The 25,830-nt window shown below is 45.9% G+C and overlaps 2 protein-coding genes across 9 annotated transcripts in view; both read right to left on the reverse strand.

The window, feature by feature from the left end:
- The window catches only part of MXRA8 (matrix remodeling associated 8), a 29,986-nt gene extending 8,521 nt beyond the window's left edge, over positions 1-21,465 (reverse strand). The window contains exons 1-8 of one of the 6 annotated variants that reach the window (XM_032920317.1): positions 21,374-21,465; positions 20,598-21,288; positions 17,792-18,529; positions 8,679-8,811; positions 8,220-8,300; positions 1,921-1,941; positions 1,211-1,522; positions 611-712 (exon numbers count right to left, since the gene is read on the reverse strand). In XM_032920317.1, the coding sequence (XP_032776208.1) occupies positions 611-712; positions 1,211-1,522; positions 1,921-1,941; positions 8,220-8,300; positions 8,679-8,775 (613 nt within the window). In that variant the 5' untranslated portion in view covers positions 8,776-8,811; positions 17,792-18,529; positions 20,598-21,288; positions 21,374-21,465. Of the gene's footprint in view, positions 1-610; positions 713-1,210; positions 1,523-1,920; positions 1,942-8,219; positions 8,301-8,678; positions 8,812-17,791; positions 18,530-20,597; positions 21,289-21,373 lie in introns of those variants that run through there. The other 5 variants (XM_032920319.1, XM_030507580.1, XM_032920320.1 and 2 more) reach the window with 5 other exon arrangements.
- AURKAIP1 (aurora kinase A interacting protein 1) lies at positions 21,371-24,756 on the reverse strand. 3 transcript variants are annotated; one of them, XM_030507583.2, is made up of 4 exons: positions 24,709-24,756; positions 24,169-24,257; positions 23,213-23,655; positions 21,371-22,303 (listed from the first exon to the last, which is right to left on the reverse strand). In XM_030507583.2, the coding sequence occupies exons 2-4, from the start codon at positions 24,218-24,220 to the stop codon at positions 22,196-22,198; spliced, it is 603 nt and encodes a 200-aa protein (XP_030363443.1). In that variant the 5' UTR covers positions 24,221-24,257; positions 24,709-24,756; the 3' UTR covers positions 21,371-22,195. The 3 variants fall into 3 exon arrangements, with proteins under 3 accessions (XP_030363443.1, XP_030363445.1, XP_030363444.1); XM_030507585.2 differs by lacking the exon at positions 24,709-24,756 and adding an exon at positions 24,341-24,662; XM_030507584.2 differs by lacking the exon at positions 24,709-24,756 and adding an exon at positions 24,356-24,655.
- Positions 24,757-25,830: the final 1,074 nt, after the last annotated feature.

Consider the following 25,830-nt stretch of genomic DNA (forward strand, 5'->3'; position numbering starts at 1 on the left):
GCATTATACAGATTTAAATGGCATGGTAGTGATGCACGTGTGGCATGGCTGGCACACACTGGCAGTTGCCAACAGCCCTTAGAAACTTACTCTTAGAGCTGGAGTTAAGGTGTGGTAACTTGAGGAGGCTTTTTAACTACGGGCTTCTCAGGGTAAGCTCACCAACCAATGTACACAGCAGATCTTTGTGGCTAACCTGACTGATGATGGATTGTTACTGGGGATGTTCTATTGCTGGAGCAGTAAACATTTAGAGTAAATATTTAACTTACCAGGCTCCACGCATTGTTTGGCACATGGCAAGAAAGGAATAAACTGAATAAACACTGAATAACATTTCTGAAACTCAGGGAATCTGACAGCAAACAGCATAGTGAACACCACAATTCCAATGCTTTCCAAGTCTCCTGAGGCATCTTTGCCCTGAACCTGTAACTGAGGTGGGCAAAACCCTGCATCCACACTGCTCTTCTCTGACACAGAGAAGAGAACAGCATGCAAGGCCTGCTGTGAATCAGCTACAACTCAATTCAACAGAGCCCTGGTGGCCACCGGACTCCAGTTGCCAGTCCCTTGCAGAAAGGAACACCAAGCTGTCTGCCACACTTACCTTTCTTGGTGATATCTAGTCGGATTTTCACAGTTTCATATAAGTGGCAGTAGTGATGGTGAAGGTTACAAGAATAGGTGCCTGCATCACTCTCTGCAACATCTAGCATAACAGGGAAGAGAGGGGAAGTTGGATGTTTTATACTGAGGCAATGATTACTTTTGTCATTTATACTGTTTCTCGAAAGCTTATATGGATGCAAAAGGGCCTTTATGTAACTTAGTTCTAACCCATCCTTATCAGCAGGGTGGGCTAAACAGAGAAGAATCACCTCACCTAATATAATAATTTGTTCAAGTTATTTGCTCTTCTGTGGAACATATTTGTATTAATAGATGGAAAGAGAAGGGTCCCCGAGAAGCCCACATAACTTTCAGGCAACGAGTTGTTATCAATTCTCTTTTAAAATGGGACTGTTTCAAAGGGAAATAAAATGCTATTGCCAGTGCTTCAGAGAACCTCAATCTTATTACTTACCTTTATTTATTTATAGAAAATGCTCTGTAAAATAGCCATTTTCACTAAAAAGCCCCCAAGTTAATTTAGTGACAAACCCTCCATTCTGCAGATCGCATGAGGAGAAAAGATGCTGTTTAATACCTTTGATCACCAAGGAGAAGTTGCCATCTGTAAATGCATTCTGGGGCATGAATATCCTCCCCTGGTTGTAGGAGCTGTAGACTCGCTGAGCTCCAGCAGAGTACATGTCACACAGCCTCTCCATCTTGTTGTCCCCATAGTAGCTGCTGTACACGTCCCAGTGCACCACACGCTGCCGGTCGTTGAGGCGATCCTGGGTCCACACCATGCGGTAGCTCTTGCAGGGCAGCACAGCCTGAGAGCCCACTGCAGCACTGATGTTCAACACTGACACTACAACACTGTCCTGGGGGTTTGAGGCATCAGCTGGGACTGAAAACCAGGAGTAAAAACCAGAGTTAACAGATTTATGGCATGTGAAGACAACACTAGACCTGTCCTAGAATCGCTGCACACCTTCTATCCAAAAGAAAGGAGCTTTCAAGACCAACACAGAGCTGTCTCATGGAGAAATACAATAGAAAGCCACTTAAAACCACTGATTTCATTCAGTGAAAGCAATGTCTATGATGGCTGCTATCAGGATTGTAGATTTGACCTATCCTTCCTAATGCTCACCCCCAGTTTAATCAAGGTTTAGAGACACCAGTTCATGGGATGCATGATTCATGCCGTTAGTAGTGAAACCCCCGCTGCATATCATGGAATCAGAGTCCCCTCATTTCTCCTCTTGATCACAAAACCAGGCAAGTTACAAAGAGGTCACTCACCTGAGTATAAACAAACAGAACCTGTCAAAACAGAAAAAAAGAGTGTTACTGACAACAAATAGAAGAAAAACTCCAAATCTCCTCACAGACAGCAGCTACCTCCTGTTATTATTCCATCTATTCTTCTCTGTTAATACACTTAACCTGCGTATCACGGTTAAGTCCAGAGGCTCAGATCTTGGTTAGCCCATGCTGCAGCAGCCACTGTAGTGAGAAAAGGCCAAAAGACAACTTTAATCTCCAAGACTCCAAACCAACCTCCTGTAAAATTGATGGTGGGATTAATGCATTGAGGGAATTCTGTAACTCTGGAGTATGCCGAGTCAAGTGAGGAGTGCTATGACTGGGCTGTTTCACTTCACACTATGACATGACACTCATGCTGGGCAAACACATCCTTCATTTGGGAGCATCCTCCCCAGAGACCCTTCTGCTCACATTCCTGGTCTGTACAGTTACCACTATAATCCCAGACTGGTTTGGGTTGGAAGGGACCTTAAAGCTCATCCAGCTCCAACTCCCTGCCACGGGCAGGGACACCTTCCACTAGAGCAGGTTGCTCCAAGCCCCTGTGTCCAACCTGGCCTTGAACACCGCCAGGGATGGAGCATGCTCTGGATGCAACTGCAACTCTCTCCAGCTCATGTGACTTGGATCTACGCAGGAAGAACTTTGCAAGAACTGAACTCATGCCTTTGTCTCTGCACTTCTCTGGTCCAGTCCCTCCTGCTCTGTGTGTAGGAGGAGGTGACAAGGTCTCCTGGCATCACGCTTTGAGGGCACAATTCAGATTCCCAACACAATGACATCGTTCATCTCTAACCAGTCAAACCCAAACGGTTTCCAGCAAGATCATTAGATGTTTTGTCCTGCTAATGTCATAGGCACAGTGTCCTCCAGACAAAGGCTGCATTTCTTGTTTAACCCGGGAATTTAGGCATTCCAAAAGAGAATAAATTCACTCCAAACTGGGGCTCTTTTAACCACCACCCCCAGTGCACGAGCTGAGAATAAACCCTGTTTCCTCTCCTTTTCCTATCACAAAGCACTGGGCAGCGACACTAGAGAACAGAATTGAGCAGCACTGTCTGTTGAGCTGCCAGTTCAAAGCCGCTCCAAATGTGAAGTTCTTTTTCCTGGAGTTATAATCTCAGCATGACAAATAAAAACCTTGGCCAAAGTCTGTGCTGCTCTGGATAGGAGAGAGAGATACATCATACACAAGACATTATAATTCCATCATTTGATGGTCTCTCCTAACAGGCTGCAAAATGCCTGATGGTAAAATACAAGCTGCCAACCTCTGCCTCTGGAAGCCAGGATTTAGATTTAGCTTAGAACAATGAAGGAATGATACACAGCTCTTTCACAACACCAAACCACCCTTCTCCAGGAGAAATCAGCCTCACTTGCAACAGGACAACCAGCTCTCAGCACAACAGCATCCACTTGGATCAGTGTGACAAATGTGTCTGAACTGGTGTTTGCCCTGTGACAAGGGAAGAATACAGTTATCAGGACTCGAGCAGTGAGTGTGTGCTAGGGAGTGGTGTGTGAGAGCTGTTGGCTGCACAGCCACAGCTTCCAGAGTCCTGCATTGCTGCTCATGAACAGCAAACTGATTTGGTGCTACAGAAACATCCTCTCCTGGCTCGGGCAGAGGAATGCATTCACTTTCCTCCTTTCCTCTTGGAAGTTAATGTAAAAAACATTGAGCCCAAACGCAGCATCATAAATCTAACAACCAAAATATCCACCTAAGCCTTGCAATATGCTCTGCTCAGCAGCCTGTCACAGCCCTAAACTAACACTAGCACTAACCCCTGCATCTATATATTCTAGCTGGCCCCACTGGCACGGTGAGGACCACCCAGTCCTAACCCTATCCCACCCACAGGGGCTTTCTGCCAGACTGGGCTGGCTCAGTTACATGCATTTCTCCAGCAGCTCCCAAACACAACTCCCTGTAAAACAAGGAAGCAGTGAAGCTGTCTGATGTGACAGCTTTTAGATAAGGAAAGCTTGTGTCTTGTGGGGTTTGACAGCTTCTTTTTCCCTCCCTAAGCAGCAGGGCAGGAGCACTGTCACTTACTTGACAATTACACTTCTATGTCTGCCCCTCAGTGACCAGATGATGCTGCTTCCCATTGGGAAAAGGGAAGAGACCGTTGATGCCTTGCCTGCATTTTACCATACTGCTATTTTGACTTGCTGAGTGTTGCCACACAAAGGTGAACAGCTCAAGATTACAGTGACATTATGCACTACAAGAAAACCCATGCAAGGTGAAGGTGTAGTCAAGTGTTGTGTTGGATTTCAGCTCAGAGACAAGAGATGGAAGAGAAAGAGGTTTTCACTGCATGTCTGTGCACGCACACAGATTCTGGACAGCTTTAGGTCTAAAACCTGCCTTAGGGTATCATTCATAGACTCAGACATAGTGGTAGGTGCAAATATCAGAAAGACAGTGGTAGAGGAGCCAACAAGCAAAGTTCTAGAAAGGAAAGGAAGGACAAGTCTTTACAAGAGGCATGGGAGCTCCACAAGACAAAGAAGGAAGAACTGACTGTTCTGATTCCCCAGCAGGGCTGGCAATCTGCACACATACATCAGGTCATGGGTAAGACTCAAATTTATTTGACATAGCTGTAAATGAGATCACTTAGAAATCTAAGGAATCTGGAATGTCTCGGATCTCATGTATGCCTGGAGAAAATGCAATTGAAAACAAGTGACCTTCAATAACCTGAACACAGAGCACTGGTTAAAGCAGGAATAAGCCTTTTTCCCTTTTCAGTCTCCTTTCTCTGCTGTGAGGCCTCGCCCTGCTATGTGAGACAAGCAAAGGAGACATGTCCCCCAGCCATGCTTTTTACAGTTATTGTTTGTCTAACCCAGTAGCTACAGAACAAAGGCAGAGTTATATCCATAACCCAGCAAAGTTGACAGTTTATGAACTACAGGATTGGGGAAAACTGGAAGCAGTTATTCTGGTGAGTCACCTGCAACTGTAAAACCAAGTGAAAACTCAGAGTTTTGCAATCACGAGACTCCAGGACCTAGAGCTTCAAAACCACCAAATGCCTTAATAGTCACCAGCACAGAACTCACTGTAGCTTTGCATAATCACTTTGTCCTCTCTGGGTGATGTACCCGCAAAAAGACATCTAGATGCTGTGCTCTGACATGCTCTGTGCACTCAGCGCGCCTCTCAGCAGGATCCCAGAGGCATTCTGCTGGTTCCACCATATAGGAAGAGGAAAGCAGCTTGCAAAAGCATTTCCTAATCCCTTGTAAAAGGCAGAGCCAGCTCTTACTTCTTGAATCCCATCCACTTTTCAAGTAAAGAATTAAGCCACAAAAACTGCAGGAGAACTAGAAGGAAAAGCCTCAGGCTCTGAAAGACATCTGACATATCCAAGCTCTCCAGGCAGTGTCCTTGGAACAGCTCAAACACAAAACTGTCCCTTGAGTCTTGCCTGAACAATGCCACCACTTCTCCTGGAGAGAGCTGCTGGCAGAGAGCCTGCTTCACAGGTAGATGCATGTGCTAATGAAACCACTAAGTTCCTGTCTCATACCAGAGGATGAAAGACTACCAGAGCAGAAAAGGGAAGTGCAAACACTGTAAATGCTTGCCTGAGTGCCAATGGGGACTCAGCACCAGCTCTACCTGAGTGCTCCTGCTGAGCTCAAGAGGATCCTTGCCTCTGATGCCAGCAGAGCAAGGAGAAGCTGCTTGGACTGAGCCTTGCGAGGCAATAAGCATCACTGAAGCCCAAACTGTAGCAAAGAGCAGGGAAGAAAACAAAGGCGGCACTGGAGAAATGAGTGCCATAACCCACCAGGTCTGTGGGCTGAAAGAGCAGTCTGTGAGGCTGACGCTGCCTGCCTAAGTAAGCTCAGCTCACTATTCCTTTGCACACCTTCTCTGGTACCTCCTGGTCTGTCTCAACTTCTTTTCCTCTTCTGAAAAAGGAAGAGACATCATTTGACATTAGGGGCACAGAGGGACGGTCCAGTCCTAGAGAAACAACATGTTCTTCACAAAACCTGTGTCAGATTCTTTATTTTTCCCATAAATCCCATGGGAGAGCTACTCAGGGGATTTAATGGTCTCTGTAGAGCCATTAGACAGTTATTGCAAAACCAGCAGCTTGTGCTACCAAGCTATTTCCAAATACTTCTGGAGAGTGGCAGTGGCTCCATGCTGGCTCCTGAGGGAGCTGACCCCACATCTAAGAGGCCATAATGGCTCAGGACGCAGTGACATCAAGGTGACAGCTACACAAATGGCCTCAGCTCTCCTCTCATTGGCATGTTTTTAAACCCCACTGACCAGTAACCAGGAATAACATCTGGGCCCATCTCGAAGAGGCAAAGGAGGGAGGTGCAAGAAGTACAGTTCCACCGAGACATCTCTCACTCACCACCAGTCCTGCTGGCCTAGGACTGCAAGACTAAGCTTTCCAGCCAAGGTTTCCCTTACAAAGCCAACTGATGGTCAAGCCAGGCTTTGATCTAAGTCTCTATGTTTGTCCTGAACAACTTTCTCAAGTCTTCTGCTTCCATAAAGGATGTCAGGACTGGAGAGCCCTTAACTACCCATCTAATCCCCACACTTCCAGCACCTCAGTGCAGGTAGGAACATGCCCATGAATTGGCAGAAAGCAAGAATGTGCTACCTCAGCAGAAAGGAAGCCTGCTGCCTGGACAAGAAACCAATCTCCATCTTGGCCACTGCAGCACCAGGATCCCTCACAGCTTTGCCCTAACTTTCTCACAGACAGTTCAGATATTAGCTCAGCTTCAGAAACCTTTCTCTACTTTGTGTACTTCATGCTGGCTCGAAGCCCACAGCCTAGTTTGCAGAGCCATTCCAAACACAGTGCTGTTCCTCCCTGCACGACATTAACACTTGAGGGTGTGGTTTCTCTCCAGAAGGGATCAAATATGGACCAGCACAGATTTCCTCCCTTCTCCCCTCTTTGTGTTCGCTCATTATGTTATAACCTGGCTTGTATGGGGATAGCAGCACTCAAACATCAGGGCTGCCTGGCATACAGACAGCTTTCTCTCTAAAATACACCTCAAAAGAGCCTGTCAGAGATCACCCATCCCTGGGTGGGATGCTGCTGCCTCTGTGCAGCTTCCCCACTACTCTACAGCAACCCAACCTGCTCTTCCTGCCCTGGGTGCTCCCCAAGCTCTGCCAATGTGCTAAACCACACTGGGGAGCAGCTGGACTGGTTGGTGCCTCTGAAATACAGTATGTGGCCTCTCCTCCTCCTCCAGGCTTAACCCAGCCCCACACACCAGTTTTCTGAGCCACTTTAACCCTTCTGTCCCTATGACTGACCCCATATGTTGTCAATTGCTAAACCTTGCCTTAGGCATTGCAAAACTGGGAATGATGTGGTGACATGGAAACTAATTAGGGACCAAACTGGGAACTCTTCAGCTCCATCTGCCTGCTGAGGAATGCTGAGAGGCTCAGGTGGCTCAGCCACAGGCTTACATTAGCAGGGCTGGGAAGAGCAGGGGGGTCACCAGTGCTCCTTGCTTCCCACCATCAGTTCTTGGAGCTGCAACTGGTCCTTTGCTCAGAGGTGCTGCTTTAGAGCCCAAAGTGTGGATTTGCTGGGGTTTGGCATTAATCCTCAAACCTTCTCCTGCCATCCAAGCCTTACTGGGGTCTCTCTGTTTAGCTTGAGGGGAAGCTCTCAGGACCCTAAAGCTTCTTTCAGCTCTTACAGAAAACTCTGTGATTAAAGGAAAGGTACAAGCCATTCTGTTACTGCGAGACTCATTATGTTACTCATCAGGCTTGTCCTCATCCCTTTCTTGCACCTTACCCCAAAGTGAATTCCTATGTCTCCTGACTTTATGCTGACCAGAAAAAAAGCCAAACCAACCAAGCAGAAAACCCACATTCTGATTTCTTCCTCCATCCTGAACACTCGCACACACATCAGCTGGTTCTGCCTCTTCAAAAGTGTAAAATAACCCCGGATCATGGAAATCTCACTACAGAAGCTTTACTGTACCCACATTCAAGCTTAGTATTTTTGAGTTTGCTGATCAATTAACTGACAGGAAAAAAGAGACTGCACAAACATGCTGGAGCATATTTAAACCACCTCCAATATTTCTCCATTCTCTCCCCTCTCCTCTCCAAAAAAGCATGAGAAACCCATGATTCCCTCCCCTAAATCTGCACAACCCCTTACAAAGACACCAGTTCAAACCCAGCAGCTGAAATAAACCCCAGCCCATCACGCCAAGCACCAGGAGCTTACTTTGCTGAAGCACCATCTGCCACAGGAGGAGTTTTGCGAGCTGCTCCATTTCTCCAGCAGCGTCTCCGTGTTTTCGTCTCACTGGAAAAACAAGTTGAAGGCTTCTTTTTTTTTTTTCCCTAACTCTTTTTTTGGGAGCTGAAAACACTGTGACCTCATCAGTTCACATCCCGAAGCTGGGGACAGCAGCTCATATTCTGCACTTACTCCACCTCCAACTCCCAACTCCCCACCTCCCCACTCTGCTCTCCCCCTCCACCTCCTTCCTCTCCCTAACGCGTACTACACAGTTACTACAAACACCCACTCTTCTCTTTCCCCTCCCTCTGGGACCTTCTGATCTGCCCCTGGCTTTGATGTGAAGTTTGATGGGGTAGAGCTGGTCCCACACAACTCTGGCTCGCAAAACAATCCTTCTCCCTCCCCCTAGGGATGGAGCTCATTTTCCTTGTGCTTTACTTGATCCAGCTGTTCCTTCCTTTGTTTGACACTCCTCCAGCTGTCTGCCTGAGACTGGATTGATTCTGTCTTCAGTTTTTGATCTTTGTCTCCTCATATGGTTTTACTTCGAGCTCCAGTCACCAAAGACAACCTAGAAAACAATACTCTGTCCTGTGATTTGCAAGCAAGGGTTTAATAGCAGCTTTCTCAGCAAAAGGGTAAATAATGCCAGAGACTGGATATGTGAGATCTTAGGGCAGTGCAGGCAAAAGGGCCTAGAACGCAACTAAGAGCCCCAAAATACTGTAATGGGGGGAACAAGTTTCCCTGTCACAGAGGAAAAGCTGGGTCAGATTTAGAGCTTCTGCTTCCTGCCCTTCACACAGAACTGAACTATGTGAGTAGCTGCTTGGCTGGCACCAAGACAAACAGCCAAGACCTGATACACTGCTGCTCTTCCCCTTTGCATACTCATAAGATAATACCTGCCCCGACAGCAGTGCCAAGACAGAGCAACAGTGTCAACCAACAACTGAATCTTCAGCAGTCTTTGCTCAAGGGAAATACTTGTTAAATTACATCTACCAGTTCCTAAAGCCTGAACTGATGTGTTTGACTGTGTTTATATAACCCATTGCACTGCGTTCCACTATGATTAGGAGTGTTAATGCAGTCACTTACTGAAAACAGCCAATGACAAACAGCAGACAAGGCAGCAGTAAGTTTCTGCTTCACAAATGCAAATCTACACCCCCCCTTTGTGTGTATATGCTCAGTTTGAACAGTTGAAACCTTACCAGCTTAACCTAAAGAGGGCAGCAACCTTCCCAGGTAGTGGGAGCAGCTTCAGCCTCATAAACCATTTAGAACTGGTTTAAGTTAGCCTCCTCTGCTGACTATAAGCATTAAGACATTTCTCTTCCACAGCAATCCAAGTTCTGAAAAGAGCAATTCATTTCCACTGGAAAAGTTTATTTCAAGTGGGACAAAATGGTAAAAGACACTGAGAGCAGTCCAAGTGCCTTCGGATATGGGTATGAAAGGTGTAAATGTTGCTTTAGACTTGGAATAGGGCTCCATCTGAATCCAGCCTTGTGTAGACCTAACAGCCTAATCCATGTAGGTGACTGAACTAGCCAGGGGTCTTTTAATACAAGACTTCAGGAAGATTGGATGAATATAAAGTCAGGAACTAGTGTAGCTGCTGCTAGTACTAAATGAGCTATGGGAAAGCTTTCTGCTTGTATTCTGTTGTGAAGTGATGGTTGTTTATGGTTAACAGCAGACAGAACCAGACACTTCCTAAGGAATTCCAAGAAACCATTGGAGCTATTATTAAACAATTTGACCATGCAAAAGCCTGCTGTCAGCTCCAGCAGGTCTCCACACTATCCAGAACAGATCCAGTAACTGCTTGTTTGCTTCTGGTCAAAAACTCTAAAATCATCTCCAGGTAAGAACCCCACAGAATTTCACTCCAAACTTCAACTCTGGCATTTATATGAAGCAGGGAAGTTTGTGGGTACTTAGATACAATCACTCACAGTCCAAGTTCACACATACCTGAGCTATGCCAACAGCCTGGATCTTCACACGTCCACTCCAGTTACAACCCTAATGCAAAACATGGGCTTGTCTTTGCAAGCCTCAGGTATCTGCATTAGCCCAATTCCACAGACACCTGCGTGCAGCAAAGGCTCCTACTGTGTCCCTCAATTGAAAACCTGCTGCCAGATTCTCAGCCATCACAACAAAGACAATATGATCAATGCAGCTGAGGTGCTGGGCTGGTGCTGAGCCACAAGTCTAGTGGCAAAAGGAGCCTTTGCTCTCTGTCAGGCCATGGAGCCAGAGGAAAGGCTCAAATCTGACAGCCTTTTGTTCAGCTGCGTCAGCAGAAGCTGGAAAACTCTTGGCTTGGGGGCAAGAAGCTGTTCCCATTGTGCAGGCAGCACACACAGCACCCTCTCCTGCCCTTGGTTTCTCTCACCCACAAGCAGAACCTTCCAGGCTGCAATTCCAGGTTGCTTTTCCACCTTTCTGCCTCCCAGCTTTGGCACTGCAGAGGTTACAGCCTGTTTCTCACATGACTTCTGGGATGGATGCAGATTGCTGTGGTTGCTGCTGTCATGAATTGGCTATTTCCTGACTGAAAGAAGCCAAGTTGAGGCTGAACCCACTGAAGGCTCCTAAAGAAAACCATGCACTGAAAGAGCAAAGAGCTTCTCAGGGTTTAGAAGGAGAGGAGGCAAGGGACACAGGAGGCTTTCTCATAGATCTTTGCCTCTTCCTCACTTTGAATATGCACACTCTCTACTCAGCCCTGTCTTCTAGAGCTTTGCTAGCCCAAAAGCTCCTGCACAGGCAGCTGTGTCAACACTGCCCCATCAGGAGCTGTATTTCTAACTAGGTTCTCCATAGAGGCAGACCTGGCCAGCATTCCCCAGCCCTCCTCCTTCCTCACTCCCTGAGGTACTTTGGGGATGGATTCTCAGCTGCCCATTGCGGCACATACAGCTGTGCACCCCGACCACAGATCCTGCCCAAAGGAAGCAGCTTCATCCATGCAAGGGGAGGGAACCTTCCAGCACCAACCAAGTGGTTCTGCTTCCCAGAGCTCTGCACCTGCCAAGCTCATCACAGAGCAGGCTAACAGGGAGAAGAAAGGCTCCCGTGTTTCCAGAGTCACCCCTGTTTCAGGTATGAAATACATGGTGATAGGAAAGAGATAATAATCATATAATAGATATTTCATATCTATTTCAGATATGAAATGCTGGTGACTCAGGTGGAAAAACATCCCTGCCCAAAAACAGTGCAGGGTCACAACATTGTTTGGCTTGTGGGAAACAATGATGGGCAAGCCATGTCTGCCAGGAAGTTTCCTCTTCCCAATCCCTTCCATGTTGACACTTTTGTTTTCCATGGCTGCAGGCTGCACTGAAAGACCTCCCTGTGAATCTGAACTGAAAACTACCAGTATAGAAATACTAAGCAAGTATGAGATTAGGAAGAAGGTCTGATGCCATCCCTCTATTGCCATTTTGAGAACCATTAACCCTGGGAAGCAGGAGTGGAAGTGGCCACTTCTGCCCCATTTTCAGAGCTCTAAATATATGGAATGTATTCAAAAGGAATGCCAGGATTAATGTTCTGTTGACACAAAGATACAAATCACAGCACGAGGCCTTATGGACAGGATCTGTCAGCACTCCATGCTTATTACCAACAACTTCTTCAGATCTTCTTTACATACAGGACCCATAGTACTCTGCCATGATCAAAGGAGAAAATATGTACCCATGAGCAGAAGCAAGGATAACTCCTAGAACTGAAAAAGAATAGGGAATGCTACAACTTGGGAATAAAGAGTGCTAACTGACAGGTACAGTGGCAAAGGGAGCAAGGATCCTGCAAAGCTAAAACACAAGCAGAAATAGAGCTTTGCAGGGGAACAGCAGGAGAGAAAGGCAGAGGTACTGCAAGTCAGGGTTGATGTATACTCACACCATTTATCTATATGCTCAAATAACCCTTGTTGTGCCAATAGTGACCAACCCGTAACACTCAGAGGGATAAACACGCACCCATATTCACTCCCCCTGTCTAAGAAAGGGGTGGTGTGGATCAGGGGAGCCTTCAGAGCTGATGGAAAAGAGCAATGTAACACAGAACCATGAGGATCACCAGAGGGTATGTGTTTCCCGGGAGGTTTCATTTGGTTGCAAAGCTTTTCTCATTACAATAAATCTTTCAGCTGCAATGAATCCCAGAAGCAAGCCTGAAATAATCCAACTTGCAGCAAGAGCTGTGAACTGAAAGGACAAATCTGAGACCCAACCACAATAACAGAGCTGTGAAGTGAAGCCTGTCATTATCCCAGTGATGTAACAAGCTGTGTCCCTCTTTCAGACCCAGCATTACAATGTTTGTTCCCTCACCATAAGTACTAAAAGCCCTTGCTGTGCCTTCTCTGAAGAACAAACTCAGAATGACAAGTTGAGGGGCTGGCCAGAGGTTCTTCTGCTTTGTTTTATTTCATTGGAGTCCACCGTGACCACCAGCCTGTGATGCAGATACCAACCCAACAGCTAAGGAAAAAACACCTAGTGTATGAGAACTGCACATCTCTGGCACCATTTATACTAGGTATGTATAAAATAATATGATGGAAATAGTTAATAATAGCCCTGGGACAACCTGTTTCCAGCAAAGAGAAAGGTGAAGTCCACAAACCCACCCCACAGTGGTAGTCACTGCAGTGGTGTAAGCTCTGCTATGCCCAAGCACTCCTGAAGCAGAATGAGAGGGCTACCCAGGAGCAGTAGGTGTTATTTAGGGGCTGTCCTTTGCAGGCAATTCCTCAACTTCTTCCTGTCTTTGATCTCCAGCTGGAAGGCTCTGCTTCCCTATGTGCCAAAAGCATAAATTAATTAATGTCAATGTCCAGGTATGCCAGATATTTAGTTAGATGGAAGCTTAAGAGGGTTTTGATCTTCTGCTTAATGCACTGAGCTTTGCAGCTTGCCTAGGAGACACTTAGGCATGCACAAAGGAGTTAAACTGGAGCATGCAAGGAGCCTGCTCTCCTACTGAATCCATTAATGTGTGTGCATAAACGTTTCTGTGCTCGTCCAGCACTGCCCTTGTACAGGTCAGAGAGCTCTGTCTGCATCTTTTGCCCTAAGGCATCTCTACAGCTTGGTCTAGCATGGCACAATCTTTAAACACCCCCTTCTGTGGGAATGCAGTCAGCTTCAGATTCCTGGGATTCATCTCAAAACCATTAATAGAAACCAGTTACAAAAACAGAGGAATTGCCCAGGAAACCACCATGGATTTTTTTTCCCCTCCACACTGAAGCCTGAAGAGTATTTTTCCAAGATAAAAAATGCATTTGGGTAATTTTTCCACAACATGACATCCCAAAAGCTGGGTTCAGTGTGGGGAGAAAAGCCAAATGTGCCCCTAAAGATCAGATGCAGACACTTAGCAGGTATAAATCAGCAAACTTACACTATGTCAGTTTATACCTGCTAAGAATCTTCCTCATAAAACCTTGTGTTCCACAAATACCCATCAGATCATGTATCCTACCACTACAGCTGTAGGTAATGCTGGAAGTTGGTTCCTCTAAAAGAAAAGAGAATGCAGAGACTCTTCTTCACCTTGTCTTTGCTGTGGATCCCACATACCTGTGCTTCACCAGAGGGTTTTTCTGGTGCTGAACAGATTTGCCTATTCACAAATGTATCCTGCCATTCATAACCTGTGAAAATCACTGTCAAAACCCTGTAATCAATAACAATTTGATATTAAAGATAGTTCTTTTGCATCAGCATCAGATTCCACGTTGTTCCAAATAAGGACCTGAAGCAGATGCAGTCAGGCTAAGATTTAAGTTGTTTAAATCCTAACAGATCAATAAGTGTTCTCACTGAGGTGGTTTTATTGGGGTTTTTTTGCTTGGTTTTGTCTAAATGGTGTTTAATTTAAGCACAACCTGCTCAATCTCAGCAGGGAAAGACTTTGTGTAGAGACCTGATCCAGGGAACACTTGAGTACTGGCCTCTATCTCCTTACTCATTTCTTTTGAATTCATTTTTAGGTACAAATCTTATTTGGGGTTTCAATCTACAGTCCCCTGCACTGTGGCAGTGCCTCCTGGTACAGCTAAAGGAGTGCTTCCAGTAGATGACAGCAAAAACAGGCTGTGATCTTCCATCTAGGCTAGCACAGCAACAGAATTCCACATGGGCAGCCAGCATTTTCTCAGGTATCAAGCAGCAATATTATTATTGTATTTCATGTTATCCACATATCATATCATATCCAATAGCACCAACCATTATCCTTTGTGATAGAGAAGGTCCATACAGGATCAAAGTGCTCACCCCAAACAACACTGACTAATGAGAAATCCCAAAACAAGCAGCAAGCAAATCAGGAATGGAAAGAGAGACGAAGCAGCACCTCACTGACATCCACAAAGCAGAGAGGTACTTTATAATTTTCTCTTAAGTTTAATATCTTTGGCATAAACCAAAGGTGAAAAGGAAATCTGGAAAATCAGTTCCCTATAAAAGTAATTTCAGTTTAGTAAAAAAGGATTTAAGTAGCTTGTCATAACTGTTTCAATTAAAATGCCTTTAAAAATAGACAACCTAAAGCCACCTTAAGTGTTTTTTTCTGGTCCCTCATTCACATGTGCAAGGGTCTTTTTATCGGTGGCATCACACTCGTGTTTGTTGCACGCAGGCAGGTTTTAGATGCAGCACAAGCAGGTTCTGGTAGGAAAAGTTTGTAGTCTAAACACACAGGAGCAGGAGGGAGACACACACCACAGAAGGAAATGACTCACCTAAACTCACACAGCGGATCAGGGGCAGAATTAGGAATAGTGCCCAGACCAGCTGCACGTCAGCCTGCTGCACCTTCCTTACTGCCTGGGCTGTGCTGCTGCTGCTGCTCCTCTCAGGGAGTCTGGGAAGCCCTGGCACTGTGTGAAGGCTCAGTGTGCACACACAGCTGACAAGGAACCAGAATGAAGGAGCTGGGGCATCATTTGGACAGAACCCTGATTTTTAGCTTTACAATGGCCTGTTGCATCCCAGTATTCTCATTCCCTAGGGCAAACAAGAGTCATTACCTGCTGCTTCTTTTCAGGACACCACAGTGACAGGACAAAGGAGAATGGCTTTAAACTGAAGGAGGGAGATTGAGATGAGCTCTGAGGCAGAAGCTCTTCCCTGTGAGGGTGCTGAGGCGCTGGCACAGGGTGCCCAGAGAAGCTGTGGCTGCCCCATCCCTGGCAGTGTTCAAGGCCAGGTTGGACACAGGGGCTTGGAGCAACCTGCTCTAGTGGAAGGTGTCCCTGCCCGTGGCAGGGGGTTGGAGCTGGATGAGCTTTAAGGCCCCTTCCAACCCAAACCAGGCTGGGATTCTATGATCCTTAAAATTGTATTTTGTCTAAAATATCAAGTACTTAACTCCCAGTCTCTTCTGAAAGCCAGTAAAAGTATTATCTCCTAAATCTATTCGGAGAGCCACTAGTGTCTTCAACACACAGAATTAAAAGAATAAATAAAGATGCAGGTATGAGCTCAAAATCAGTACATGAACCATGAAGCTCCTGAGGGGATGGAAAAATATGCAAATCTGAATTGGAGTTACCATCAATCATAACTTCAGGAGCTGCTCTATTCATGTGTATGCATCTATTAGTGTTCCTCTAAGGGTCACAGCAGCAGCTGTGTGTTCCTAGGAAGCAGGGGGATATTTTCAGGGCTCCTAACAAGCTACCACATGCAACTGAGTACCCCAAAACTTCTACATCCATACAAATGATCCCCACATACTAACTGCTGAGTATCAAGTGCCCAAGACAGAAGGGAGCCAAGCTATGACCTGGGACTGACTCACTCCCATGGGAGCTGTGGTTCTACAGCATCTTAGCTTGTTCAAATCCAGGATGAAACCATTAGGCTCCGCTCTAGGGGATAGAAGCAGAGCACTGGTCCAATTTGGCAGAGGTGGACAGCACTGAGATTCAGGAGGAAATGATTGAGGGATCAAATCACCACTTTGAACATTTATTCAGCCAGTGTGTTTGCCTTAAGAAATGTGAGAGAAGGCAGCAGCTCACACTGTGCCATCCCACCAGGTTCTTACTCATCCACTTTCTAAATCCCAGAAAGAGGCACCCAGACAGGCTGACCCAGGTCCCATCTTTCAGTTCAGCAACGCTCCTCTGTAAAGAAATGGCCTGCACTTTGCATGCTTTTTCATGATCTCAAGGCAGTTTACACGGAAGTCTTCCAGCACCTAAAGGGGGCCTATAGGAAATCTGGAGAGGGGCTTTGGACAAGGACCTGTAGGGACAGGACAAGGGGGAATGGGTTTAACCTGCCAGAGGGGAGATTGAGATGAGATCTCAGGCAGAAGCTCTTCCCTGTGAGGGTGCTGAGGCGCTGGCACAGGGTGCCCAGAGAAGCTGTGGCTGCCCCATCCCTGGCAGTGTTCAAGGCCAGGTTGGACACAGGGGCTTGGAGCAACCTGCTCTAGTGGAAGGTGTCCCTGCACACAAGGCTGGTGGTGCTCCAGAAGTTACAGTGCTTTCAGGCCCTGATTGCAAGATACATCAATGAGAAGTCCTGTGCTTCTGCTCTCCTTTATCAAGAGACTAGAAAAACCTCCAGGTCTGAACCTAAAAGCACTTTGAAGGAGGATGAGAACAGAGAGCACACAGACAGCAGTAGGTCAGGCTTCTCCAACATGGGAAAAGCTTAAACCACAAGCACACAGCACAGTTTCTTTCTGTAAAGAACCAAAAAGTTCTGAGCATACTCAGGGAGTGTCCCCCTTCTGACCATCAGCACTGTGCCTCAAACCACATCTTTTGGACTCTCTGCACATGGGAACAGTGTTCTGGTACTGTGAGCTTTTGAAGGGACACTCCATCCCTCACACTAATTGCAGCCCATGAGTTGCACCCGCCTAAAATAATGAAGCAGTGGGATAGCAGGCACAGCATCTTGAGATCAGAAATGACTGGGAAAGAGTGGAAAAATGAATAGGTTGGCTCTGGAAAGGGTGCTCAAAAGTTGTCTCCCAGAGAGTTTTACTATTTCCTCAGGTTTGCAGGCCATTTCATTTAAATCCTTTGGCTGGAAAGGAGGTTGCTTTCCATAATGCACTATAATCCTGCTGCCAAATTTAGACAAACATGGAGCCTGGCTAACTTTTAAGGATAATCTGTGGGAACTGTGTATGTGCTGTAGATCAATGCAAGAGGACTCTGGCAAGCCTAACTTCAGCTAAAGAAAACAGAGTGCTGCTTGCTTGCTACAGCCCTACTCCAGAAGTAGCCGTCCCTACACTGAAAGCTATATATGTGTGTTTTTATCTGCTCTCCTTTCCACAATCAGAGATCACCCAAGGAGAAGGTGTTGCACCCAAGGCACAGATCTCAAGATTGTTATTTTCCACTCACTTTCTTTCCACAGTCCCAGGTTTTTACATCAATTACTTGTGAAAGCCTTTCCTGTCTTTCCAAGGGCTACAACCCTCTTCCCTTCCCCAAGGGATGGATGATGTTATCAGAAAGTAGGACACATTTGGCTCTGTCCTACCTTCTGATGGGCCTGGAGCAGTTCTCACAGATGGCAGGATGCTGATATTAGTATGGGCCATCCTCCTGCATCACAGACAGCAAAATGAGGCACTGGGAATTCCCTGGAGGATGCCCATTCAGACCTGGGGGAAGCAAAAGAAAAGACCATATGCAGCAGCATCTTCTGGCCAGTAACTGAAACAGTATGAATGGTGAGGGAAGCCAAAAGGAGGCCTGCTAAGCCTGGGTGACCAGCCACAGAGCCTGCCTTCAGGAGGTACCTGCTGATTCTGCTGCTGAACACACTCCAGCTGGCTCTTCCTTAAGGAACTCGCTGCCTCAGTGCTGACAGCAGAAAACCCTTTATCGGTGGAGGAAACGGCTCTGACTCAAAAGCACCCAGGGAATGGAGCTGGTGAGTAACGTGGTGCTGTTTACACACAGTCACATTGCTGACTACAACTGTTGTAGTTTCTTCTACCAGTTTCTTTTTCCTTTGGCATGTTCTTCTGTGACTGCTTATTCCTCAAGTTTAACCAATTCCTTACTGGCTGGTGATAAACTCAGCCAGAAGCATCCGGCCGTGAGTTGTTAATTCCCTTAAACCCAATAAATTCCAAGCTATTGGATTTTTACCTGATGTGCTGACTCCTCACTCAGGACTCCACATCCTTGTCTTAGCACCAATCACTTTGCAAGTGGTTGTAGGACTCTGAAGCACAGCTGCTGAGAGGTTCCAGGAGTGTTTCCTCCAGACCTATATATACCAAAGGCAACAACACTCCCTCAGCACAAGACCTGTCTGCTCAGCACCACGTCTTGTTCATTGAACAAGTGAAAAAACACTCATTTTTGATCAATATTTTATGTTAATTTTCTACTTTAAACAAAATTTTAGCCACATTTCCTAAGCAAACACAGCACATGCAGTTCTATGATCCCACTGTCCATTCAACCTCCTCCTTCTTCCCATTATTTTGAAACACAATAGACACTTTCAGCTACAATCAAGAATAGGGGACAAGTTTCACAGTTCCTACACGTTTTGTAACTAGCATAACAAAGGAAAGCTGCATTAGTACCCATGCAGTGAGCAACACTAAAAAATTCAGTCTGATTTCAGGGAACTGACACAGCAGTGATCTATCACATTGTCATCTTAAATTCTCTGACTCACAGAATTCCTTGTTTCACTTTTGTTCCTCTATCTTATAGGAAAGACAAGCAAGAATGGATACTTCCACTGGACCTTTCCAGCCCAATGACTATCAGGCAGTTTCAAACATAAGCCTCCATCTCACTGGGTATCTCCAGTCTCTGGAATAGAGAGCATGAATTCACCTACCAACCACTTGCTGACTTTCAACCATTTCCTCTCAGCAGAATAAGATGATGAAGGAAAAATCTTCAAGTCTTTACTATTTTGAGGTTATAAAAGTCAAGCCTTTCCTGTTTGCAGCCCACACCACAGCTACATCTGCACATACACATTTACTAACTGTGCAGGTACGCTGGTATACACCTATTTTGGAGAGGAACAGCATCCCATAATAAAGCTTAGTCAACAGTATATTCTGTACTCGTGCTCCCCCTATAGAAAAATAGGTGCAGCTTTCAGCCATCTGATTCTCTTTAGCCAAGTGAGCCAGTTTAAAATTGCATCCTGTGGTCAAGGGAGTTACAGCAAGTCGATACAACCCTGGTTTATATTATCTGATCAGTGCCACGTAAGACACAGTCTGTGCAATACCTGCTACAAAGAAAATAGGAATCCTGAGACATGCTTGGAGGTACTTCAGCAAAAAGGAACATAGCATTTATAGGAGAGACATGGATGGTTTTTAAACACTGTTGTGAATTACACAGTTGTTCCAGACTTCTACACATGCTTGTGTAATTATGTCTAATAGATGTGAAAGTAATGACTGCTCTTGGCGGACTGTGATTTGTACTGCTACTTAGAGAGCATACCATTTAATAAGTTACTTCATGGAGACTTGCAATTCAACACACAAGCACCCTAATACAACATGATCCTTGCCATAGTACAAGAGTTCACTTGCACTGGAACATCACAAGCTACTGAGTTATTATGCTTTGCAATTCCCACCATTTCAAAGATTCTCTTTTCTAGTTACTATCCCAATATAAAAACAAGTTAGAGAGCAAGGTGGGGATGCTGATCCAGGAGAGTGGCAAAGTTCTCTGCCTGCATGATCCCAGCGCACAACAGACAAGCTAGTGATCTACAGTCCCATCATCATGGTCCCCAAGAGCAAGAGAGGTTTTATATCAAACTAGAGGGAGATAAAACCAACCTAAGCCTTAGTGGATAAAAATGGGTAATGTACCCTTGGGCAGTTCATGTACTTAGCATCTACAAGAGAGATGCAAGCTGTAGGATTAAATAAGACAAAAATCAAAGAATAAGCCTCAAAACTGGAATCAGAGCTACAGCACTGATAATTTAGCAGGGCATGCTACTGCTGTCCTTTATAAAGTCTTTTTCTCTGTGTAATTCCAAAGGCATCCCAGCCCTTCGGCAGCCAGCAATCTCCTGGAAATATGCAAACTGATTACCATTCTTCCCTAGACAGGAAACCAGCAAGCTTGGCCTGAGAGTCAGAAAGAGAAGCTGTAGGGCTGATAGGGAACACTGGCACGGACTCTTAAAACAAATGTGATGAGGGAGGGAAAAAGACATGTAACTGACTTCAAAGGTGCTAAACCTCTCAGGCCTCAGCCTTTCATCTGTGCATCTTTGTGCAAGGAATGCTTATTGCTATTTTAGAAACACCCAGATGCACTCTGCATATTTAACAAACCTGGAAGCCAGAATCAACACTCATTCTTCTCTTGCTTGGTGAGTTTCTAAGGCTCATGGCCAGACATCCTCCTCCTCCTCCAAATCCTGACAATAGGCTGAGAGAGAGTCCTACTGGTCTTGGTTAAAAGCAACTGCTGCCTATTTAAAGCATGAAAAGGACAGAACACATTTTTAATACATTTGATCAAAGTTGCCTACTGTTAACATATGGTTTGGGGAAAAAAAAAGCACTATAAAAATGTGCTAACCACATGTTTCTACAGGACTTCAATAGTTCGCAGAATGCCACCGGTTCTCCAACGAGATTAATGGATTTTTAAATGTGGGCGTACTCTTTCCTTAAAATACCAGCACAAAGATCCAGCCAACTTCCACACGAGTGGCTGAGGAGTTCCAGAGGCTTTGAGTTTATTGCCATCTAGCGACAAGAGCATGAGCCATACCCAGAACCTCAGGCACATTCTTTGTGCTAGGAGCCCCTCGTCCTTCCTGCAGCAACATTAAACCGTACCTTGTGGCAGCGAGTTCCACAGATTACCTTTTGTTTCCTTCCCTTTCAGTTTAGGCAAGTGTTCCGCTCCTGAAGATAAAAGGGAATGCATTTTCAGGGCAGCTTCCCTGTATGCTGCAGAATGACAGGCCTATTCTTTTTCCTTCCTTTCTCTCAGAGGCCAGTCCACCCCATCTATCTGCTCGAATACAGACAAGGAAGAGTTAAATCACATAGAACAGAAGTTAACTGCCTCAAACAGAAAAATCAGAAGCAGAACGTACATTATCAAGTCCTTTGCCAGGGTTTATTTAAAACATCTGTATCTTTCACAGCTTTCATGACTCTCTTCAGTAAAACCTGATTACAATGAGGTTGTCTCAGGCACAAAACAGGTCTTGTAGTTAATGAATAATTAGCTTCTGAACTTTTACCAACATGGTATTGGTAATGTTGGATGTTCTGTATGACAAGAATCAATTGTAGAAAAAAAAACAAAACCCATATTTTTATTAGCACAAAACAGAACAAACAAATGTGCCCTTTAAGGATGCTCATGCAATACCCAAGGCACATGCACACCAAGGCTCCAGGTAAGGGGGAATTAAAGCTTTTGCAGATATATTCTGATCCAATTCCTATTTCACCACAACTCTTAAAGACCAGCCTTCTACAGTAAGCCTATGAAAGAAGGAGATTTGGAAAAGAACTTGGTAGAATGCTTGTGTCATGGATAATCAGAAGAATTCACTTTATCCCATCTGCCACAACTGCTTGTTGTTGGAGTACATCCTTCAGGCTAACTGTAAATAGGAACTTCAGAAATCCAGCTGCAGTCACAGACCCCTTTGCTCAGACTCAGTTGGGGCAGCAGCAGCAGCACAGGACTGTACAGCAGTGCCCAGTCACTATACAAGAGCTCACACCATTCCCTTGGGGAGGAAAATCATACTGCTGTCAGGTTTGTCCTTGGAAAACTGCTCACTGAGATGGAAAGTTTCCTCCTATTAATTTCATCACACTCAGAAAAAAGTTAAATGTAATCCATGTACTTAAATATTCCTTTTTTAATTACAATTACAGGTGAACACTCATTACAAATGTGTTTATTGCTTTGAGCTTTTCAGGAATATCTTGGGTGTTTGCCATCCTGCAGGAGGGTTTTTCAAGCCAGCTCGTTTCCAGATGCGCTCCAAATCTTTCTCAAACTTTACCTAAACAGAACATAAAAACAGACATAAAATTGTAACATAGCTCAGAAGCAACACTCAAGATTTCAGCCATTGCCCACGTGTGCCAAGGGGAATCTAGGTATAACACACACACAAAGGAAAAGTGCTTTTTAGTAGGCAGGTTGTTCTAAGTAAGTTTCTAAGTAAGAAAATACATTGAAATGCACAAGGATCTTGGTAGCATTGTTTTAAAAGTCCTGTGCAAGGAAAACCGAGAAGATGGAAAATGAAACTAAGAAAATCAAGAGGATTTCCTCATTATAAAGGGTTCAACACTGCCACCTACAAACCTGAAGAAATGGAATTACAATTAACCCCAATTTGCATCTAGGCAAGGTGAAAATTACCAGAGAATGAACTAAACTGTATCACAGCAAACCTAACACACTGCTGAAAGGGAGTGGTGAATGAGAACATCTACAGCTTGAATGAAGTCCTATGTCTTCCCTCATCCCTTCTATTAAGGGAAGTAAAAGGCTTCTATATAGAAAAAGACATTAGGAAGCACTTGAGGATGTTGGGAAGACAGGACAGAAATTAAACCGGTCTCCCTGATGTAATGCAGACCCATGAATTAATCTTCCACACAAACACTAAAATTCCTCTCCATTAGCCACATATTTGTAAGTTAATGTCATGAAGAAAAATTATGCCTAGTAACTATCACACATACGTGTTTTCAACCATAGCGTGAATTACAGCTTCTGAAGATGCACGTCAAACACTAACCAGAAAAAGCTACTGTAGCAGTAAATGCTGAATTCATTACGGCTCCTGAGCTGCTGCTGCCACTTTTCCCTCAATCAATTCCACTTAAGACCATCATTTGATACCTGAACCAGTCTGAGAAGCAGACACATTTATGTCAAGCTCTCTCTACCCTGAGCTTACCTGACGTTTCTTCTTGCGACCTTCCTTTATCCTCCTCCGTATGAACTTCCTTCTCTTTAGCAGCTTTTTGAACTTGTGCCGATTCATTTTCCTCCTGCGAATCTTCAAAACGTTCTTACATTGAACCTTGTTGTTAGGTGTTCCTTCTCCTTCCTCCACATCACCTCCCTCATCAGATGGGGGACAGTCATATCGCTGGAGGGGTTCCTGGCCAGCTTCTTCCTGAGAATTAAGGCCTTCTGCTTTCGGAAGGAAGTATCTAACTGTCAGCCAGCTCTCTAAAGGGCTGATGGAAAGTTTTCTGGGGATCAGAATCTCTTCCAGTTCAGGGTCATGCGACTGCTGAGGTTGGGCTCCACTCTTGTTAGATGGCTGCGTGCAATAGCGTGCAGGTGGAGAATGATAGCAAAGAAAGGAAGACACTGACCTTGGCAAACGGTGGCCTTTGAGGAGAAAAGAATTTCACTTAAAAGGCAGAATTTTCAAACAGTACCTTAAGAAAAGCTCTGTCCAGCTCTAAAACCATCAGAGAACTGTGGCCAGAATCATCTAATAGAGGAAGCTGCTTTCAAATTGCATTCCCATCACAAAAGCAAGGAAGTCTTCTAATTTTATGGCATCACTGTAATACCATCTGCTAGAACTATATTATACAATATTTTACTGTGTAAACTGTGTTAATGCAGTTCAGAATGGGTAAGAACTGGGTAGTTTGCTGTATTAAGCCTTTCTGCTGCTAAGGAATTGCCTCCTAAACCTAAAAGAAGTCACATCAGAGCTACACAATACTGACAGACCAGAGACATAATACCAGCTGACAACCACTGAATCAACAATCACCTCACCACTCTTGTGCTGCTTGCTGGGAAAGGAATCTCTGGGAGCAAACACAAAACAACCCCACAACCAACACACAAAGATAATAGAGAAAACTAGATCACACAATGCCCGTTTACCTGCAGTTCGTGAAGCCCTCAGTAAGTGGGAAGCCACCTGTGATATCAACATATCGCTTCCCTTTGTTCACTGTCAGAGCCAGTAATGACTGTTAAAATAGAAACATTTATTCAATGAGGTAAATACGTTCAAATATTATCCCCAACTCCCCCAAACGACGGGCTGAGGCACCTTAAGCACCCTCACCGCTTTACCAACACACTCTTGGGTTCTGCTGTAGCGACCTGGCCCACAAGCACCACTATATCCGAGCTGCAGGGATGATTAATAAAGCTTCAGCTGCTCTAGGCTTAACAATAAGGTCATTTCAGCCGTAAGTCACACATCTGCCCGGCTCGGTGTGGAAACGTTGCTTCCATACCAGAAACCGGAGGGGGAAAAGAGGCGCCCGCTGCCCTCAGGCTGTGAGGCACAGCCCCGCGGCCTAGCGAAGGGCCGTCACCGAGGCGGGCCGCACCTCCCTCTCCTCAGCCCGTCCTGCAGCCCCGCTCCCGGGGCACGTCCCGCACGGAGCTCCCGCCGCCCAGCCCCGGCCCTACCCTTCAGCCTGCGGCCGCCATCACTCACCCTCCCACCCGCCTCTGCCCCGGAACTTCCGCCCGCCGCCGCGGCACAGGCGCTGTGGGACGGGGCCGGGTATGGCGGCCATTTAGCGGGGCGGAGGGATGAGCGGACACACGCTGCGTTCCCGGTGCTGTGCGAGCAGCCGGGGCCCGCGGGAGGTGCTGGAGCGGGGCGGTGTCGCAGCCCCCCTGCCCTCACAGCAGGCAGCAGGGCTCGGGTTGCGTTGGAGCAACCAGGAGGAGCGCTTAAAAGGGTTTCGCAAACGGGTCATGGCGTTCCCCTCAGCCATGTGTCCTCACCTGCTCCCATCCATCTGCATCATGGAGCAAGGGGTGTTCCCATCAGCATTCCTGTCAGCCGGCTGTGGGCATTGATCAGCCTGAGAGATGATACAGCAGTCTTCCAGTACATAAAAGAGCTATGAGAAATGGGGAGAGGGCATTTAAGGGGGAATGGGTTTAATCTCACAGAGGGGAGACTGAGATGAGCTCTTAGGCAGAAGTTCTTCCCTGTGAGGGTGCTGAGGTGCTGGCACAGGGTGCCCAGAGAAGCTGTGGCTGCCCCATCCCTGGCAGTGTTCAAGGACAGGGCTTGGAGCAACCTGCTCTAGTGGAAGGTGTCCCTGCCTGTGGCAGCGGGTTGAAACTGGATGAGCTTTAAGGTCCTTTCCAACCCAAACCAGTCTGGCTTTCTACAGTGACTCCTTTTCCCCACCCAGCATGTGACATTCAATTCAAACTGAACAGTTCAACTTGTTCAAAACAGAGCTTGTCCCTTACTTACCGGGTTTGTGTTGATCCTACAGCACCCTTTGAGCTGGAAAGTCCATGGCTGTCAGTTGACAGCACTGTTGATAGTCACAGCAGCACGTCACTAAACCCAGGTCTGAGCGCAGGAGCGTGGCGTGACAAGCAGTCGTTAGTGAGACTTTATATGCCTGGCAACACGGGGATCACGGAAGGCAGATAGACACCTCTCCCATATGTATCCTCAGCTGCATCCAAGGGCAGGTCTGAGGGTGGCTGCTGTCCAGGAACAGCCACGCCTGTCTCTCCCACTTACCTGCCTGTTGTTTGTCTTCTCTTACTGGTACAGGA

Source organism: Strigops habroptila, chromosome 16, assembly GCF_004027225.2.
Source record: "Strigops habroptila isolate Jane chromosome 16, bStrHab1.2.pri, whole genome shotgun sequence".
NCBI lineage: Eukaryota > Metazoa > Chordata > Aves > Psittaciformes > Psittacidae > Strigops > Strigops habroptila.